At 40.4% G+C, this 21,740-nt stretch overlaps 1 protein-coding gene across 1 annotated transcript; it reads right to left on the bottom strand.

The window, feature by feature from the left end:
- Positions 1-205: 205 nt before the first annotated feature.
- PWP1 (PWP1 homolog, endonuclein) lies at positions 206-18,001 on the bottom strand. The gene is made up of 15 exons (XM_071422727.1): positions 17,799-18,001; positions 17,660-17,718; positions 15,323-15,480; positions 14,806-14,891; positions 13,158-13,254; positions 11,522-11,632; positions 10,644-10,774; positions 10,008-10,078; positions 7,789-7,885; positions 6,906-6,967; positions 5,068-5,179; positions 3,651-3,741; positions 3,160-3,281; positions 2,608-2,713; positions 206-1,881 (listed from the first exon to the last, which is right to left on the bottom strand). The coding sequence occupies exons 1-15, from the start codon at positions 17,862-17,864 to the stop codon at positions 1,766-1,768; spliced, it is 1,485 nt and encodes a 494-aa protein (XP_071278828.1). The 5' UTR covers positions 17,865-18,001; the 3' UTR covers positions 206-1,765.
- Positions 18,002-21,740: the final 3,739 nt, after the last annotated feature.

Below are 21,740 nucleotides of genomic sequence, written 5' to 3'. Positions count from 1 at the left end.
GCCCTAAATGGCCTATGCTTGCCTCAGATCGGTATGTGACCAAAAAGCTCCAGAGAGACAGGTGCTGCGATCTTGGTAAATCCAGAGAAATATGTGTTGCTTCCAGTAATGCAAGTTCTCCCAAAAGCAAAAAGCAACTTTGAGAGCTACACTGCCAGTTATATTACTAGGGGTAGAGGTAAGAGAAATCACTTACCCTCAAAGATCTTGTCACAAAGCATTTATTTAAAATTAAAGCTTTGATAAACTTGGAAGTTTTCAATGGAGAGCAGTTAAACAGCAGTGGTTCTGGTACATACACCTTCTTAAGCTTCACAAAAGCATTTGTTGTCCACACATCATTCTCTACTGCTTGGCAGAGACAGGATGGAGGCAGGAATCCCAGCACATACAGAGTACTCTTGGTTCCTGCAGAGCCATGCTGAACACCTTCACCAGACTACAAACAGCTGAAGTAGTTTTAAAGCAGGCAGTTGCCCTCAAGGGATAGGAAGTAAAATTACAGATCGGCCTTTTCCCCGGCTGCAGTTTGTAGGGACACAATTTACCTGTTCTACCTCACCAGCATGAACTACATTGAGTTAGGGTGAAAAGCAGTGGGAAGACCTTGGCAGCTATGAGTATGATCCTACAGCTGCTTTGGCATCAGTGGATTAAATACCCAGGGTAATTTGCAGCAGGAATGCTCTACAGGCACCTTCAGTGTGTGCAGAGGGCAAGTGCTCAATGGAAGCTAAGAGCATCAATTGAGTTCCTGAGGTAAAGCAGGTGGGTGTTACATTATAAATGCAAGAAAATTATTTGAGTCATATCCCTTGATTAGGTTCCTGATTCTGCAAACAAGGAGCTTAAGTTGGTGGTTAAACTGATACTTAAAATTTTCCTCTGTGCCATCAGGTGTCAGGCAGAAATGACTGAACAGAGTTAAGAACATAATAGAGAGAGCTTTTCACCAGTTACAGTGACCAGCTGGGATCCCAACCCTCACTTTGTCTCCTGACAGCCTCTCATCCTTCTTGAGTAGCAGCTCCTTATTTCAGTTCAAATTCTCTTGAAATACATCTGGAGTGTGAAGAAAAAAAACCCCAATACTATGTGCAGTGTCACTGAATTTCGGGTGCTGTGGAACCTGGAAAAAGAAACCCCCAGTCTTGGTGGGATAGAGCTGGGTTATTTCTGGTTTGCTACTGGTGATATCTGTGTTAGAAATACATTCCAAGATTCTGCTTGGAGACTCCAACTTCTTGCCCGAGAACTATTCTTAAGATTTAAAAAGTTACATGGAAGATCTGTCAAAATCTGTAAACCTAGCCTCAAATTAAGGATAAATAATTTATTTACACTTGTAATTTAAGTCAATTCATCTTTTGTTTATTTATTACACAACTGTTGTATGAAATATTTTTCCTTATGCCCTTAGAAGGTAGAAGATAAAACTCTCTTTGCAGTATTCAACAAACTTCTGTGGTCACAGAATGCTTTTCTAGTGACTGTTCCATTTTATGTATCAGCTTTACATATGGTAGCCCCTGTTTCAGGGATCATTATCTCAGGCTAAAGCAAGTGATTCAATCTTTCAGAGCTGGTAATAGAGGCAGGAGCTTAGAGCTTAACCACACCACCACCTTTCTTTGGCTGAGATGAGGAAGCTTGCAGATTGCAAGACACCAGTCATTTCCATGAACTCTCACTGAACAGGGGCATTTGCAGAATACACATTAGTTGTAGTCCCATTAATTACTTTGATTTTTTGATGTTTGGTCCATCATGATTCCATTGCTGTCTCCAAATCATTGCTGCTTCTGCTGGCTGTGGAGCTAGAAGCCACAGAGTTTGCACTAGCCAGGACGAGCCTCTCTCTGTTTCCAAAAACTTCATTCACTGCAACACAAACGGAACTGCTTACATGTTACTCTCCCAGAGGGAAGAGGAGTACAGCAGGGACAGCCTGGTGAGCACCATGGAATGGAAATTGTAACCTGCTGTGCTTTCAAAGCTCTTCCCCTTAGCCCAAGTACGGAGTTGAACCTAAAGGTCAGAAAATTGCCTGCCAATGATACTTCAATTACAAGTTCTGTTATTTTTCCTCCAGAGCATCTAGATGTTTCCTCTACATAATTCTGTACCTAAGTACTGTAAAACCGATGAGGTTTGAAGACCACATCATTAAGTTTAAATAATTTATTTCTGGTTTTAGTCTCTGGTTCCCAGTAGGGTCTTAAAAGCCTTCTCCAAAAAAATCATGCTGTTTAGTTACAGGTAGCTACAAGTGATCAAAACCAGTCCTCACTTTTCTTCCCCTAAGTACTCAAAAAATATGATACCAAAATCACATCAAGACTATCAAGAAAAAAAAAAACAAACATAGTTATTATAAGAAATAAGGTATTACACATCAGCTGCAAGAACATAAATTGTGTTGAGCAGTTTTCCAATTTAGAAAAACCCATGTTTTTTGAAGCTGAAAATGTGACCACACATACAGTCTTGGAGCATTTAAAAATACTAACCTATGGTTTTCTGTCAGAGTTGCAATGCATTACTGAATACAAATACACCCTGCAAGCAAGGGGGGAACCACAACATTCAAAGAAATTAGAACATTACCTGCAGAGATCTTGCTTATATCCCAAACACGCAGCCCTTCCCGCTCTCCTCCAAAGGCAAAGACAAAGGGGAAGTCAGGGCAGCAAGCTGCACAGAACAGAACTCCCTGGCAGAGTGGGAGAGAAAAAAAAGAATTTTTTTTTTTAATCTTAATTAAATTTGTTAAAACTTGCTAGGTGAAAGTATTTTCAGATGACAAATTAATTTTAAGTTTCTGAAACTTCTTTCATAAAGACATAAAATGAAAGTCAAGAGCTGCTAATTATAAACAGTTGTTCACATCTTTTTCTTGAATATAGCAGATGCAAGCTGGAGCACCCATAGTTCTACTCAGAACATTGTACCTGGAATTTAGGACTCTAAGGCTTTAAAGCACTTTGCCAATTCCATATGGAATACTGCACTGTGATGAGAATGATTTACCCAGAATATGTTTTTATTTTTTTCCTTGTGAGACCTTAGGTAGAACAAGATTTAAACTAGACAGAAAAATAAAAAGCAGACAGTTTATATATAAAACTTAGTAGAATCAATACATAAATATTACTATACCATTTTCATATCCCTGGAATGGACTAAACTTGGTCTGTCTCCCAGGATATCCCAAATTTTCACATATTTGTCAGCAGATGATGTCACAAGGCACCCTTTGATCTGACTGCTTAGTTGTAGCCCTGGAAGATGAAGAGTGCAGGCAGTGTGAGAGCAACAGGCAATCCCCATTTCCCAGAGATTAGGATACATTTTGAAGTGAAGATACGAGAACAACCCCAATACTCCTCACACTAACTCCAGAACAAAGGAGCAGAACATTAATGAAAGTTCCATGCTGCCACTTTAGTGAGAGCCAAGGGAACCATGGCAGGCCTATTTTGCCTCCCAATCCCCTCAACAGAGATTTGTTTCACATGCCAGCTACCATGATTAGCATGCACAATTTACTTGTTAAACAAAGAATCATTACACCTCAGTGCTATGGATTAAAGGCATCTTCCAGATGTGCCTTGCCCACTTGGAACAAACAGGACACAAAGGCAATTTACCTGACACCTCTTCATCGTGAGCTTTCAGAGTAAACAGGGGCTTATCAGCACGAGCATCCAGACAGTACACAAAGCCATCGTCTGTGCTTGCCTACGGAAACCACAGCATTTAAACAACGAACAGCCACCGTCACTCATCTGCGAAAAAACTCCAGTGAAGTAACACCCACCCTCTGGTAAACCCCTCTGATCTGAGGCAGACACTGCTTCTCCCTAGGACATGTTACACTGTTCCCAGGCCTGCATCCCCAAAGTCAGGCTCCACCCAGCTGGTACCCCAGCTATTCTATGAACCTCAATTATGCTGCACTGATGACACGAAAGTTTTAATCCCATGCAAACTTCTTAAAGTGTATTTTAAATAGAGTTGCCCCACTAAGTTTGGTCCTCAGGCCAGGCAATTAAATACAGAGCCTTCAGCCTCTTTACTGTCAGTTCAAAGTTTTGGAGCCATTGGTGGCTTTTTGAGCCATCAGTTTTTGCACAGGACTACTGACAGAAGTCCTGTGCAAAAAAGTGTGATTACGCCAGGAGAGATCCACATCATAAAACCAACAGAGCTGAGCAGCTGCTTCTGTTGGCTGTATCCACTAAGCAACAGAGAACTAGACAGCCATTGAGATAATATGGAAGATTTGTTTTTAAATTCTGTTGCAAAGTTTTATTACAAAAGACTCAACAACACCAAGATATTTTTCCTTTATACTCTAGGTGGCTGTAGATCTCTTCTCCCAGGTAATAAGCAAGAGAACAACAGAAAAGTTGCACCAGGGGTAGTTTAGATTGGACATTAGCAAAAATGTCTTTACTGAAAGTGTTGTCAAGCACTGGCACAGGCTGGGCAGGGAAGTGGTGGAATCCTCACCCCTGGAGGTATTTAAAGCCATGTCGATGAGGCACTTATGGACATCGTTTAGTGGTGGACTTGGCAGTGCTGGGTTAACCTTTAAACTCCATCTCAGAGGACTTTTCCAACCTAAAAGAGTGGATCAGTCCATACCAGCCAGGAGGACAGTGCCCTCTAGCGCTGACTTGAAACACTGAATTAATATTCAGGATCTTCATTCTAATTAGCTATTTCTCAGCTGCAGTTCCTTCATTGCACGAAACACAACAGAAACTCTGCAAAGGAAAATGTATCCCAGCCACTGAACACTGCAACGATGTGACCAAGGTTGTCACCTCCGGAATTTCTACTGTCACAGTGAAGATACCAAGTAAGTAGCTGGTCTAGAGATACTTACTGAAAAAACTACCTAAAAACATCCTCCCCCAGACTGCATTATTATAATAAGCAGCACAAACTATCCAAATGTCCATCGGCTCCATTCTGATTCAGAAACATTATGAACAAAATAGGTTAACACAGGTTAAATGACATGGCAACAACCAACCACAACAGAAAAGCAGTACTCACCAAGAAGTGGCAAGGTGAGAAATGATTCCAAATTACTCTCTCAACCTGACCACTAAACCGCCACACTCGATGGCTGTCCTGGGGGTTTCTGCAGTCGTACAGCACTGCTGATCTAGGAGATAAAGGGACAGGAAATAAAATTTAAAAAAAGATCAGGGCAGAACACTTCATTACATAGTTTGCTTTCTCACTGACACCTACAGAAGCTCCATGTAAACTATAATTAAAAAATTAAATGGAAACAACTTCACTACTTAGTCTTCTAATTCAGTAACAGATTAAAATCTTGCAGATAAGCATAAGACTTTTCCATGTGCTTCAAAGTTTCATCTTGGTTACCAACAGCCTCTCTATTGAAACTAAGCAGAGCTTGAATTTACTCAATACATAAGATACTTATCACATAGCAGACCATAATTATGCAAATATATCACTTAATTACGAACAGACTTCAGTAAACTCAAGTAATGATGCATTAATTAGGAAATCATTTTGTCATACAGATGCATACATTTTCAAATATGCTAAATAAAAAAGTAATTTCTAAAAATCCAACAATCTTAACAAATAGTTGGAGAAACAGTACTCCACAAAGGAGAAAGAGTGGATGGCAGTCAGTGGGTTCTCAGGGATTCTTTACAGGCACATGCTCAGCTGAGTGGCTGCAGAATCTGTCCCAACTCAAAAAGTTCCTGGGTGCAAATGCAAGGGAGGAGTGGTCATGTCAGTCCAGCATCATTTCACCACTATCAACATCCTCAGTGTAACTCACTCCCACTCTATCATATAATTAAAGAAGTGTGATGTAGGTTTTCCAGGTCTTTTAAAAGCACTTGACACAACAGTTTCTTTAAGTCTGATTTCCAGGTTATGAAGGCATTGCCCAATGCTCACTGAATTGCCTGTGGTCCTGCAAGGCTTTGCAGGAAAAATCCACAAGGGCACTCTCTTAGTTTATGGATAACACAGTGGTTTAGAGGTGTCCATGGTATCAAAGGGCCAGCTAAAACGGGATCAGCAGCTGGTCACTGCTTGGACTTAATGCTTCCTTTTATCAAAGGAAGTCGAGAGGGAAAAGACAGAAGCAGCTTCCTAACAGCAAAAGTTCCTCCTCCAATACTTCAGCAGATGCAGCAAGAACAAATAGAAGCCAGAGAACTTAAAGGCTTGGCTAAAGATTGGCAAGTCTATAAATTATTTTAACATAAGGACAAAGTCCTAAAAGCAGAATAAAAAAAAAATCAATGTAAGAAAATCATGGTGATAGACTAAAATTTTAAAGTTACTTCATTGAGATGGGAGAACAGAGAGGGATATTTTTGGCTGGCAGGACTTGCAAGAACTGGCAGCCACAGAGTAGACCAAGTGTGCAGACACAAACCAGTTCCCAGCATCTCCAGGCTGCAATCACAGGAGACAGCCCATTACTCTTTGGCTGTGCCTACAGAGGCTGAAAGGAGAGAACTGGGATAAAGTCCCTTGTGCCTCCACCCTGGCCTTACTGGCTGGCAAAACTTGGGCAAATTTTCACAGGAATAAACAGCGACATGTTTCCAATGAAGAAAATGCCATAAGGCCAAATTAAGAAATAAATTTGGCTTGGAACAGGCAGACACCTGGCACAGAAAATGTCAGTCCAGATGGTTAAAGCATTTGCTACCCCTGAAAAAGAGGTAAGGAAAACTACATCCTGGCCATATGCAAACCTAGCTTCCTTGCTGGAAAAAATAACATTACTCAAATTGGCAGTTATAAAAAAAATGAAAGAAAACACTAGGCTTAAATGAATATGAATACCCTCCCCAGGTGCAACATGTGAAAACATGACCCTGACATACTTATCAAACGATCCAGAAATGAGGGTCTGAGTTTCAAACGGATGAAACTGCAATGTCTGGACCTAGATAATGGAAGATTTTATGTAACACACATATACAGGAACTTTCTTGGAACAAAGCACAACCATCCCACTCAGATTGCTCAAAATCAGTGCAAAATATGTGCATTACTTCAAACACCCCCACCTGATGAAAACAAGATACTGTCCAATATAATCTGACCGAACAGAACCCCATGCCCCCTTTCTGCCTAGATATTAATTTAAAAAAAAGCAAAAAAAAAAAAAAAAAAAAAGCTGGAGGTAAAAGAATATCTGCTTCCAATTTGGGGAAAAAATGCAGATGTTCACAAAAAATGAAAATCAGGAATTTGTCAAGGGCAGTGACTTTGTTAGCAGCAAAATAAGGTTACAGCTATTAATAACTAGCTTTTACATTTTTATTACTATGAGATTAATTCATTTCTGCAGTACCCATCACTATGGTATTTTAGTATCATTTATTTTAAACCTTTTCACCTAGAACAAACTGTAACTGACACTCGTTCCCTTAAGAGAGTTATAGTTTGACCTACGTTCAGACATCTATTTTTGTAGCTAATACCAGCACTACTATATTCCCCACCATTAGGGCCAATACACAAAAGGTATTTTAGAAACTGTTACAAAGCTTTTTTAACTCGTTTAAAGTTAAATAACATTTTAAAAAGCAAATACAGTGCTGTTTGAAAAAGTAACTAATTAATAAATTAAAACAATTCTGCACAGATGTCAGAAAATTAGAGGATTGTTCTGAGGGTTCACTACCAAGCAGCAAATGAAAAACTGCAGTTAGATTTTTCTCTGCATTCTACAGTGGAAGAAACACAGCAATTATTCCATACCTTGTCTGTATGCAGTGTCAGGCTGGCTGCTGGCTTACCAACAGCCATGTTCCACAAAATCACTGTGTTGTCAGCAGAGGCACTTGCTAAAACATTCCTGATAACGGATCAAAAATTAGTTTTAAAATTCTTTCTACAGATACAAAGAAATAATGGTCAAAAATCCAAAATACACACAGTGCCCAATTCTGAGAACAAGTACACTGTGGTCTATAGATGATTCCTCTCAAGCTTGAGGCATAACTCCCTAAAGGCAATTCTAAGTTTTAAGTAAAGATTATAAATAGGCTATATTACATTACATTATAGAACACTTCTAACAATGACAGCTCTGCTTCTATTTCCCCTAACATTACTTACAATACCATTTACTCAAAGATTTATCAAACAAAACAAAGCAATAAAGGCTTTGAAGCACATTACTTCCTTTGACATTAAATAGTATTTTTTTAAACACTACCTATGCTACTTTGTTCTGTTTGCATATTCATGCAGCCAAGAACCTGACAAACCTGTTTGTGAAATATTTTGCTCTTCAATATCTGTTTATATTCCTACTGAAGATACAACACTATATCCTTTGTAGACTGCTGAATATAACCACTAAAATTTCAGTTAGTTTACAGACCCCATACTTCAACTTGAATTTGACCAATTGTGTTAACAGCAATAAAAACAGCTTAAAAGTTTTATCAGAAAAAACAAATCAAAACATCCCTAAATGCCTGTCAAGCACATACTACATTTCCTATAACTGCTTCATTGCTTTTAAAATCAGATTTATAACCTCAATATGTTGTTTCTGATTGAAACTGTTCCTCCTCCCCTTTTTATATTAACCAAGTGTTTCTGACTGAAAGAGTTGACATTCTCCTGGAAATGCTGTTTTCCCAAGCAATGTTACAAAGGAAAGTTAAGAAAATGCATAGTGAAGGCCGTAAGAACATTTTACAGTAACACCACTATGACCTACAGGCAGAAAGTTATTTGTAGAGAGTTGTCACAACATGCCTTGCTTAAAACAAAGAAACGACAATAAAACATTTTATATACAAGCTGCTCCAAGGAGTTCCTTGTTATCTCCGTAAGCTGCCCACTTCAGGGCTGGTTTTATTTCCTGAAAGACCTATCAGTATCAATTAATTTGTAACTCAGCACATAACAGAATTATGCATTTCAAACTTAACTACTGAAGCCATAATTTTTTTTCATCCTTGTCTGGATTATCACCAGACTATTCCTAGGTACACGAAAGCTCCTCTTTTGTAAGAGTGATGGACTGATCACTGTCACACTGTACATATGTGTCTAATTTAAGAACACTGTACATTAAGAGTGCAATTTATATACATTTACTGAGGTCTGTGTAGGTGTTTTCTTCATCAGTATCTAGATAACGCAGTACAAGGGAAGGCTCACACCTGCTCATCAGAATATTCAGAGTTGTCCATGAACATATTCAAAGGCAGAGGCATTTATGACAGAAGAAAAAAAAATCAGCCTGTGTCTAACTGAAGCAGTTTCAAGACCCCTGCTGAGGATCCTCTGACAGATGAACTGTCAACAACAACCTAAGTGATAAAAACCAGCAGCATCTTTACTTCAGTCAGTCAGCACATTGTCCTTGACCTCTGCCCCAGGATGGGGCAGCTTTGTGTTGCTTCTATAGCAGCACTTCATTTCTAGTTAATTCAGGCAACAGGGAATTTTCCCTGCCTAGAGGCCAGAGGCATTTCTGTAACTGAGCTATTAGGGCTTTTACACTCTCCTGTTCACAGTTCTGGGGCAAAAGCCAGAAGGGAAAAAAAAAAAAAACAGAACAGAATAGCAAGGACTTTCTTCTATAAATCCGCTTGTCTCTGTTGAAATGGTGGTTTAGGCCACTGGCAGAACAGCATAGTTCAGGGCAGCCCTTCTGCTTCTCCAGTCTGAACAAGTGAAATGTAGACAATTTATCAAATGGCTCACACCCACCTTTGCCCTGCCCTCATCTGGACAACCTGCAAATCAAAAATGACCTGCAGCAATATACAAGTATTTTAAAAAAATTAAAAATCAAGAACTCCAGTTAAAAAAAAAATAAATTAAAAAAGGAGTGCATTTCTAAGAATGCATTAATTTCAGCAGTGCTTTCAAGTTTTTTGATTTTGTGTGAAAACTGTATGCCTAATTGAGACTGCAATGTTCTAACACCCATTGTTATTCAAGTATTCTTTTACCTGCTTTGTTTATTCCATGAAAGATCAAGCACAGCATCAGTATGTCCTTCAGTCCCTTCTGAAGATAAACTCTGTGTACATACACAACATAAACAGACTTTTGAAAATTACAGCTTCAGTGCAAATCAAGCATTACTCCACATTAGTATGAATTCCCTAAAGCCTTCACAAACAGCTTCATATTAAATTACTCTCACTTGCTGCAACACAGTTTTTGAGAGAACCATCTCTGCACCACCTGCACCCTGCCTCCTACCCCAGATTGCAGATTGCTCCAGCTGCTGGGTTTTCAGAACTGGTTATTCCCTCCAGGCTAGTAAAGAAATCTCATTATTTCCAGCTAATGTGCAACTTCTTCAGCTTCTTTCTAAACTCTCCTGGCAGTTCCCTCTCTCTCCTCCCAATTAACTGAGCTTGGGTCTTTGCAACTGCCAGTTCCTCCAACTTCCAATTTTAAATAGTTAAGATTAAAAGTTTACTGGGACACCACCCCACCCCTATTCTGCTCTTAATTCCAGGCTTTAGTTATTTAGAGAACAATTAGCATTTTAAATATTGTAGGGAGGAAAAAAGAAGGCATTATCCTTGCAATAAATTTCCTCCATCCAACCAGGTAAACCTTTTTGCAACACTTACTTTCTTTCCTTTCTTTTTCTTCTTTTTCTCTTTCTTGCCTCCAAGAGAAAAGACTGGTTCCAAGGATTCTACTACATCAAGGTCCCAAATGTCAATGACTGGGGTCATGTTACTCACTGCAACATAATTTCCTACAAACAAAAAACCAAATGCAACCACATTTATTTAGTTATGAAACAGTATATTAGGCAATCCAGCTGTTCCTTATTTCTTTGGTTGAGTAAAACTTATGTGCCACAATCTTCTATTTGAATATATTTATGTTTAAAACTGGCAAGGAGCTATTTAAAAATATCAGCTGACAGCAGATGTTGCCAGAAAAAAAATTACTTGCTCTCCTTCCCCTTCAGTACAAGTAACTGTTCAAACAAGCTGTATAAAGTTGCATGTTTTGTTTGTTTTTGAAAGGAAAAAAACAAACAAAAAGACTAGGGAAGAAAAAAAATCCAAGAAACACAGGAAAAATGTTACTAAATATATAAATATATAAAATATATGTAAATTTTCTGTGGTTTACATTTAATTAACTGCACTGGACATAAAGAAATTTAACAAAAGCAACCTTTTGTTTGCAAACAGAAAATAAAGCAGATTTTAGAGATTGCTCTGGTCTGTTCACAATAACTTAATTGTTCACAATAAAATCAGTATTTTTAAAAAACATTTGTTACAGCAGCATTACTGAGATGACTGTATCACCAAGCAAAAATACCTGATATTCACATCTTAGTTATCTCAAGTCAATATTATCTTGACATTAACATTGATTTTATTTCTTTGTACTGCAGGAACAATTTATTTAGTGACAACATTACACTTACACACTTTTCAAGCAAAAATTCTTTAACTAGACACTGACAGTATCCTTTGTAATTTACCTGTTGATTCATCTGGATTAGGATCAAAATTCAACCACTCCAGACTCAGAGGGTAAGCAGGCAAGATAATGTCATGATGGACATAAAATGAGTCCTCTTCATGATTATAAACTGAAAAATAATTAAAGTTATGCAAGATATCAGTGAAGAGGGAAAGCAAAAAACTATGAGCAGGTCACTTCTACAAAAGGCAGTTGTGGAAAAAACAAAATTCCCAAGGAGATTTAGAAGGAAAATTCAGAGTCTTCAGAGTTTTACTGTAGAAGCCAGGCCCTCTACAAATGTTGTACCTCACAGAATTACACAAAATAAACATTCTTCTGTGTACTTTAGGTAAAGGTGTGACAAGTTCAGTCAAGGTTCAATACTTTTACTTTGTTTGTAAGATCTCTTCATAATATGTGCTCCATATACAGCACTTTCTGCATCAGGATACATTCATTTTACAGGATTAGCAATCAAAAAAAAAATTCCAGATGAAGTTGAAAGGAAAATTAAGGTAAAAAGACAAACCAGAGGAAGGTGAAGAATTCAGAAGTTACCTTTAGCTGATGGTAACTGGGATACAGGAAAAGTTCTGGTAAAGCAGCCAGTTACTAAATACAAATTCACTGTAGCCAGCTATTTTTCTCTGTATAATAAAATAACTTACCAATTGGACAGCAGAGAAAACCCATAAATTATTTTAATAACATCCTATCACACACACAGAATCACAGTGCATCTGAGAGATGTTCAGATACTAACCAAAGTCTTCAGTTAACCAAGTTATCTTAGTAGTCAACTAAGACAAGGTTACTCAATTTTAGAAACTGCAGAAGCCTTTGCTATTGTTCTGTAACTTTATATTGGGTATAAACTTACAGTTAATAAAATTTATAAACACCTCCAGACATAGAAAATGCCACATGCTGCAATCTGAAGAGATGTTTTCACACATTTTGGTCTTGTTGGTTGCTTAAAATGAAATAATTTGCCTACAGAAACACAGACCACAGCACAAGTGGCCAAAAACATTCCCAAAAAGAACCACAGTAAGCAAAGATGATAATGTCAGCACGTTGAGTAGTATTTATTGGCTGCAACAAAAAAAATTTTTACACAGCAAAAGTAAACTTATTTCTAGAACAAGCAGTATTCAGGCCCTATTACGGATTATCTCTCCTAGACCATGATGATAAAAGTGCTGGTTCTTCTAATCCCAGCAGTGGAAAGCCCACTTAAAGAAGCAAGGAGAAAGCTAAAGGAAAAAAAAACAAAAACCAAAAAACAAAACAAACCACTAGAGGATGCTTGCAGGATATGGAAAGTAAGACTGGAATGCAGAGCATATGTTCAGAGAATAAAAATGCCACAGTATTTCCTAAAAGTTTTAAGATATGAAATAAGGAAAGGAATTGCTATACAGCCTGAAAGACGCAAGCTATTATTTAAATAACAATAACTACACAGGAAATACTCTGGTCCTGAAAAGTAGCTAAAGCACCATGGCATGGAAAAGGACAAAACACAAGTCAGAAGCAGAGAAAAATCCTTCTCAAAACCAACCCACTCCCTTTTCAACACAGCCACATGGCACATGCTAGGCAAGACATTTCCTATGTTCACTGTAAAAAACAAACCCTATTTTACTCACCATGGACCTCCAAACTACAGCAGTCTTTATCAACTCTACCACAAAGGACAAGATTGTCACTGGGTTTAATCAAAAAGTCCTCCTGTTCATATTGCTCCTAAACAGCAGAAAGAGAAGATGAGGGATGTTGAGCAAAGCACACAAAAGCATGAAACTACACATGTTCAAAAGCTGAAATCAGTAATTTTGAACCCCAGCTGAAAATACTCAAAATCACTCCAATGCCCACCCATCTAAAACCATGTTATGGTGCTGAACAGAGAAAAGCAAGAACCAGACCCAATTCTTGGGAGAGTGAATAGTCATTAAATTAGATTGAAGGACTTTTATGTAAACATAGGTGGGTTTGTAGAAGTGTTTAATTATCAAATATAATTAAACAATCTATATTATCAATATACATCAATATGCAACATATATTTCAAGGCTATCCTGATGAAGCTGATTGCTGAAAAGAAAATCACCAGGAGTCCACAAACAAAGGTGATTTCCCTTGTGCTCCTGTGCCTTGACCACTTATATAACAGCATTTTACCCAATAACAATGCTGCAGCTGCTCCTCACATCCACTAAATACTTCCACTGTCTACTTCCTGGAAAATATTTCCCAAGAAGTACTGCCAACAGCACTACCAGGCATTCAGCTGTACCAGAACAGATGTAACCTCTTATCTGATTTTCATTGTTCCTGAGGAATGGAAGGAACTTGGGAATTTTTGTTGTGAAAAATTAAGAACTGTACAGAAGTCAATAACCTTACACAGAGTACCATCCTTCCCATCTTCAACACGTACAAGAATTTGTGGACTTCTCATTGCAAGCTTTTTTTTAAATTCACTTCAAGTATACTTCAATATTTGAATTCTATCAAGTCCTGCAATTCTCTGAATTCACTTAAGGTTACACAATACATAGTCTTCAATAGTTCCAGTAGTAAATATCAAATGACAACAGAAAATGCACATTGAAGAACTTTCAGAATTTGGGCAAGGAACTTGAGCATAAGAAGAAGAGCTTGCTTTTCTTTTGAGAAAAAAGGCGTTCATTTTCTCTATGTCCACAAACCCAGCTTCTGCAAAGATGTTCCTCATCTGACAGTGGAAACTAATACAGGCAGAAGCAGCCAATGACACAGTACTATTTAGATATATATATATATATATATATATATATATATATATATATATATATATATATACACACACACACATATATACACAGAACATTGATATATTAGACACCTTGCCTGAGTCCAGAGTTCACCTCAGCCTGATTTCTTACACAAACTGGTGGAAGGTGCAAGAGTCTTGTAATCTGCGAAATTTTCTAATTTTGGCCACTAGCTGCCTGAGACTTGTTATTTCTTCAAGTGTTTTCTGTGACCTAGGCAGGTGAAAAACCACTCCATGTACAGAAGTGCACGGTTTAAGTAAGGAGCCAGTTCACCTTAACCTCCTACTTAAATGCAAAAGGCACAGAAAGAAGGGACTGCACAAAGCAACCTTAAAATAGAAGAGCACCATCCAACCAAAACTCTGGCACACCTTTGAAAAAGGACTGCAAGCACTTACACGCCCCAAGGCAGAGTGGAAAATTTAGGTGATTTTAAAGTTTGTGCAGTTTAAGTTAACATTTTTTAAGTACTCACAGTGGTTTTTAGAGTGATGTAAGGATCATTTTCATTGCTCCCATATACTGCCAGAGTAGCCAAAGAATCTTCAAGTTTTAAATCACCTAGATGGGAATTTCAGAACACTTTTTATACATGTCTGTAACAGGCAAAGTTAGAAACTCCTACACCAATACCTGTATTACCTATACAGCAAAATATTAGGAGTAGGCTACACGAACTTCCAAGTTCCAAACATAAGTATCTTGGTAAGATCAACTGCTTAGTGCTTTCAGGGACTTCTGCTGCTCTGCTCCAGCACTACAGCAGCCAGAGTGACCTTTCCAAGATGCATTTGGTCTTAGTGTCATCAAGGGGAACACTGAACTGTTTCCCTCAATAAATGACTTCCCAAGATGGGACAAGCAAATCACTTAAACTGTGAATTTCTGAAACTTAACACAGTGTAGCCTTAGGATATTAAAGCCTTCAGAACAACAAGAAGTGGAAAGGTTCTTCACTTACACTGCACATCTGACACACAAATTTTTCTTACCTGTATATTCCTCTGCATCATAATTGTCCAAATCATATTCATCCAGTTCATGATCAGACAGCTCGTCATTGTTTTGGGAAGATTTAGTGCTGCTGCCAGGCACGGGTGCATTCGTGTCACCTGCTGACTGGCCCTCATCACTGCCACCAGCACCTTCCCTGTGGAAACATCACAGCCCTGAGATTGTGGCAGACACACAGAACACTTCCAGGGGGCTGCTGCTGAGATTTCAGCACACAGTCCCAGCTGCTCAATTGGCTTTCAAGTCTTTATGCCAATAATTTTGAAATCCATCCATTCCTTCTAGAGCCTTTCCTAAAGTACAAGGCATCTGTAACTCTCAGGCTTTCAGAGGAAGTTTTTCCTTGAAAGTTTTCATGACAAAAACGGCATATATTTTCCTCAACAAGGTAAACTGTGTATGCAAGTCCCTTTCTCTTACATGTTTTTTGTGGATACAGTGCTCTCAACCTCACTTCTGTGCATTCACATGTGTCCATGTCATTCCTTCCTTTCTTTTCCCCACTCAGAGGCATGGTCATGTGTGAGAATTCCCACATTTCTTCAAGCTCTTTAAGACCTAATTTCCTCATACTTCCCATACTTAAGTGAAGTAAAAATAACATAGAATTTATTAGGTAAGGTCACATTGTGGATTCTTCTTATGGGGTAACCCATGCAACATCTAGAAAAATCAGAAACTTTGTGGCATCAATTCTACATGCAAGGAATCCAGGAGAAGGAAATGCACATTAAAGAGAAGTGAGAAGTGGCTGAGAAGATAACAAACACCCAAGATGTCCCAATGGAGCATGTTCCAAAGAAACTCACCCCTGCTCAACACACTGTATTTCTGTCCTGCACACAAAATTCCCAAACAACAATGAGCCAAGGCAGTTCTCAGATACAGGTTCTAAATTAAATATCAGAAACCTAATTTTCCTAATTTGTTCAGTAAAATAAACACTTCACAGTAGCAGCATAGCTAGAGACAAATAACAAGGCAATTAAATAAAATAACTAAATCCAAGTTTGATTTGTGATCAGGGAAAAAAGTGAGGTGCTGCAACAAATTCTGCAAAGTACAACAAATTATAAATAGATCAGCTGTTTCAGATGGTCTTCATACTTCCATCCTGAAGTTTTACAGAATGCATAAAAAACAGCACCTCAAATCTTTCCATGCTTTGAAATTGCAAGAGAAAGGAAATCACTCAGAAAACCAAAAGCTTACACATAGAAAGGGGAAACAAATAACTCCACAAAAAACAGAAACGCTAACCAGTTAAGAAATTAACATGATGTGAGAATCATCCAAATGTTTAAGATTATTTTGGAACCATTAAATAACCAAAACCAGAAAAAACAGAATAAAATACATCCTGGGACAATACACTCTGTAGCGTATCAGTAGTGTCACTGATACATCCAACAGAAACCGGTGGACAATATTCATCAAACTATAAAAACTTTTTATGCTACCTGCTGCATCTGTTTAACCACACACACTGAGGCACAACCACACACACCCTACACAACTGAAACACTCAGAAGCCTAAATCTATGAACAGACGTAACAGATAATGGCCAGAAAATGGAATAAGACCTCAATCCCCCATTCTTTCTAGACAAAAGAGAGACATTTCTTTCTTCTCTTCTATTGTGTTTCCTAAATACGTCACTTCTAGTATTAGTTTTGTAAATACATTTTTCTTAAAGCAGAATGACAAGACTTAAAACAACTACATAACTAAGGGCTCTCAGTGCTGAGGAGAGAGCTGTGATGTCTCCAGTTTCACTGTGCAACATAAACACACTCCTGAGTGATGTTTTGCCTTTTTTTACCACCCCGTCACTCTGATCTCCACTGTGCCCTCCCTACCTAGACTGTCCTGTCCCACCCTCGGCATCCTTTTTCCCGGTCAGTTTGAGACTCCCATCTCGGTTTGCCACATGTCCAAAGCAGCCACAGTTACAAACCCAGCGCTTTAATTCTCACTGCAGGCGGGAATAGGAGCTCTAGCGAGCGCCAGGCCCCGCAATGCCCATCACTGCCAGTGACAGCTGAGGAACCACACGTCCACGACGGCAGCACCCGATGTTCCTCCCGACCTACCGCACCCGATGTTCCCCCGCTGGCCCTGCCGGCCGCCCGGCTGCCCTGGCACGGTGTCTCCAGGAGCAATCCGCGCTGCCTGCTGCCGGTCCCCGCTCCTCGCTGCAGCCCCCGAGCTGCGTTTCCGCCGTGCCTGGGCCGCCCCTTCCCTTCCCCGGCTCTCTGAGCGGCCGAGCAGAGGCCAAGAGTGGTGGCGAGTCCCTCCCGCTGCCCCGGCTCACCCCAGCCTATCCTGCGCCTCCTCGATAAGACCCTTCAGCTCCTCCTCGCTCAGCTGCACCTGCGGGAAGGACACAGAGGGGTGAGGGCGGCGGCGGGGGCGGGCGGGTTCCCTCAGCGCGACCCCAGCCCCGGCCCCACCTTGTCGGGCGTCTCCTTGGCCACGCCGCGCCGCACCCAGGCGGCGCAGGGCACGGGGCCGCTCATGGCGGCACCGCCACTGCCACACGTGCGAGCGGCCCGGCGCGCCGCAGTGACGTCACCAGAGCAGCGACCGCCCGCAACGGCGAGGAACGGGGAAAGAGCGGAGATTGCTCCGTGACGTCATCCCCGCTCGCCGGGGTGGTGGCGCGGCTCCGAGAGATGGGCGGGCCCTGAAGGGCGGGGCGGCCCCTAAGGGGAGGGGCGGGGCGGGCCCCTAAGGGGAGGGGCGGGGCGGGGCGGGCGCTGCCGCCTCAGGCGGACGCGGGCGAGTGCCCGGTCTGCGGGATTTTTGCGGAATCCCGGGATCAGTTAAATTGGAATAAACCTTCTGAGATCAGCAAGTCCAACCTTCACGTGCTCTGGGTCACGGCCTCCCTCGCTGCCCTGCCACTGAGATATCCCGGTGGTAATCCACCGGAATGAGAAGTTTAGAGAGGCCTTTTTTGATACTGGTCCCTACGTTTTATCCAAGGAAGAGAAACCAGCGCACGGAGTCAGTGACAACAGGGAGGGGCAGGGAGTTGTGAGGGTCCGGCGTCTCCACAGGAGCGGCTGCTTTCTGCTCTCCTACACGAGCTAACTCATTAAATCAGAGGAAATTAATTAAATGCCAGCTGGAACATACAGGAAGGTACTGTCTTACTAACATGCAGAAATCACTGCTGTTCCCATCACTAGAATCTTAATTCAGTGCAAAGTACAGAGATGGGAAGCTGAGGAAGGAGAACAAGTGTTTCTCAACTTAGTAACCAAACTGCAGCTGGGCAGATAAAATAGCCTCGTTATTCCATCCGCAACACCACTGTGGCATTTTCATTATTTTTTTATCCTGATTCTTCTGTTCTGGCATGAGAGAGAAATAAAAATCTACAAAATATTACTGCCTTTTCACTTCCCCCTTCATTTCACCGATAGGCTGTATTTTTTCTTAATGTAGACATGAACATACCAAGGCAGAAGTTGGATCCTCCTAGCTTTTCCTTGTAGCAACCTGTGACGTGGACATCCTAGTCCTACCTGTAGTCCTGCATTTTGGCATGCTTGCCTTTTGCTGGGCTGTATTTGCTTTGCTGGCCACTTCTCTTAACAGTGGTCAAGAAATCCTTCTTGTCCTCCTGTGCATTAATCAGCCACAGCTTGACCTTCAGTCTTCCTCCAGATTCCAGGGGAAGTTTTGTGAAAATGGCTGCTATTCTCAAAGGACAGGCAGAGGGGAGTGTTAGGCAGCCAAGAGGAAAAAAGCCAGGTTACTTTCCAGTGGCTGTGGTTCCTGGATATTTGGGGTTTTTTTCAGATGTATACATTTACAGTGTGGAAGTTTGCAGAACAAAGTGGAACCAGACTTGTTGTTACTGAAGCCATACTCGGAGGGGGCACACAAGCTCTATCTTCTGTCCCACCATGTACATAATCACAAGCTAGCAGTGCACTGTAGGGAGGCTCAACAGCAGAAGTACCAAAGAAAAGACAGCTGGAAAAGAAGGAAGGACAGAAAATAGGTAGCAATTGTGCACAATGGATATTATAGCTTAGAGAGCTGCAGTTAGTTGTAATGATTTTTCTTCTAAGACCCAGTCTGTAAATGCTGGGTGATTCCAATTCCTCTCTGTGTCATACACTTTCTGGGGATGTGCAACTGGCTTTTTTCAAAAGAGAAATTATTCTATTAAAGGTATTGGTGTTCCACGGTGCCTTGGCAGTCATGGAAATGTGGTTGAAAGAGTGGTGCCCCAGTCAGGAAGCTCCCAGCACATGGAACCAAAATCTACTGCAGCCCAGAATAGCCACAGCAAGGAATCCCCAGGATGACTTACAGGACATTACACAGCAATAAAAAACTGTGTTCTTGGTATCCAGTGTCCAAAGATGGCTCAGCCACAGAGATGAGAAGATTAGCGAATAAAGCAGATGTTGTTTTCTTCATTTAGATGGAATTCTGTCATCATTGGAGGAATTATGGGACGAGCCCAAAGAGCTATCCTAACTGGGAATGAGGCTGTACAGCTGATAGAAGTCCCTGAATCTTTGCTAGGTGGAAAAAATGGCCATGAAGAAAGGTATGTGCAACAGCAGACAAGGACTCAAATGGCTGTCCCAGGAAGGGTGTGAGGACAAAGCTCAGATCCTGTGGAAATAAAAGAATTGTCATCAGACAATTGACACTTTCATGACACAGCCTGTTCTGGACTGGCCTCGGGCCTTTCCTAAAGATGATCTCCTGAAAGGATTCAGCTCCACTCCCCTGGCCTAGTCAGAGGTCAGACACAGCAGTGCCTGAATCTCTTAGACCCATTTCTTAACCTCTGATGAGGAGAGCTGAGATTCTTTTTATCCCTATGAATGTCCATAAAGGAAGGCAAGACTTGACAATAGCAATTTTTATTTTCAGTTTAGTCACTGATTCTAGTGTCAGAAACTTCTGCCTGTCTGAAGTGAAAAGCACTGAAACATTGTACCTGTTCCTGGATCTGTATTTGACCTATCCCTACTGCTTTTCAGTGCTTGATAAAAGCAAATTTCTGTTCTGCAGTGGATATACCAGGTAAAGAAAGGGAACCAGTGGGAAAAAATCAATGACTACTTGAAAGGGAAGGTTCGGTTTCTTTTTTAGGGGACATGTCAAGGTGCCCAGAGAGCACCCAGAGTATCGTTCTTCACTTGAAGTCAGATGGAAGAGAGGAGAGCTGGGTGATGAAGTGATGTTGAAGTAGCTGGTTCCAGCAGGAGGCTCTCCAGTAACTACTGGAAAACTTCAAGAGCTCCAGTGTCCAAGGGTCTGTAGAGGTACCTTGATGTACCTTGAGTCATGAAAGTCTCAGAGACACTGTAAACATCTCTAGTATGACAGCTGGAAGGTTCTACAAGGCCAGGAAAAGATTCATTGTGCAAATCACGCAGGCTGCAGGCAAGAAAACAAAGGGGATTTTATAGGTTTCAGAAGTTATGCTGTAGGTTTACAGCTGTGGTTACGCTGACCTCTTCAGATGAGAAAAGGGGAAAGTGATTAATACTGGCACTGGCATCTCAGATTATTTTTTGTCTATTTTATCAAAATATCTGCAAAATACCAGTGTTGCAGCCCCAGGGATGCTAAACAGCTAAAAACAATTACATAATCAAGAGAAAAAAAGAAAGAAAAGAAAGAAAAGAAAGGAATAAAAGGAATAAAGGAAGGAATGAAGAAAGAAAGACAGAGAAAGAAAGAAAGAAAGAAAGAAAGAAAGAAAGAAAGAAAGAAAGAGAAAGAAAGAGAGAAAAAGAGAAAGAAAAAGAAAGAAAGAAAGAAAGAAAGAAAGAAAGAAAGAAAGAAAGAAAGAAAGAAAGAAAGAAAGAAAGAAAGAAAGAAAGAAAGAAAAGGAAGAAAGAAGTATTAAAAGTGACTTTGAAACACCAATGGCAGGCATCTAAGTCCTCAAAGTTACCTTTTGATTTTCTGTTTGCATTCCCTGTGTGTTTCTGTGAAACACAGAGCACAAATAGTGGCAGGAAACCAAAGAAGTATCAGCTCTCAATAGGGCAGAATCTCATCAAGGGAGATGGCATGCCCTGTTTGCACACTGCTGCATAGCCTGGGGGGAAGAACTCTTGAACTGATAAGCTAAGCAGAAAGTTAAGTTTTCAGGTGGTTAAAACAAGGCTGCTTTGGTTTTCTTTCATGCAGGATCTCCTTAGGGGGTTCTCTGGGAGATCATGGGCCTCCTCACTTTGAAAAATAAAACATCCTTGTGCTAAGGCTTATTCTCCCAGATCTTACTTATTGCTCTTGGTAGTCTGTGTTTAACTTTATGGAATAAATGAGGTCTATCACTTATCTTTTTGCTACATCTAATAAGTGTGATCTCAATGTGAACCAGATACATGTGAAAGACATTAAAACCT

Source organism: Agelaius tricolor, unplaced genomic scaffold, assembly GCF_023055355.1.
Source record: "Agelaius tricolor isolate 1412-34295 unplaced genomic scaffold, bAgeTri1.0.p SCAF_3, whole genome shotgun sequence".
NCBI classification, from domain to species: Eukaryota; Metazoa; Chordata; class Aves; order Passeriformes; family Icteridae; genus Agelaius; species Agelaius tricolor.
This window is presented reverse-complemented; position numbering and strand designations above follow the sequence as displayed.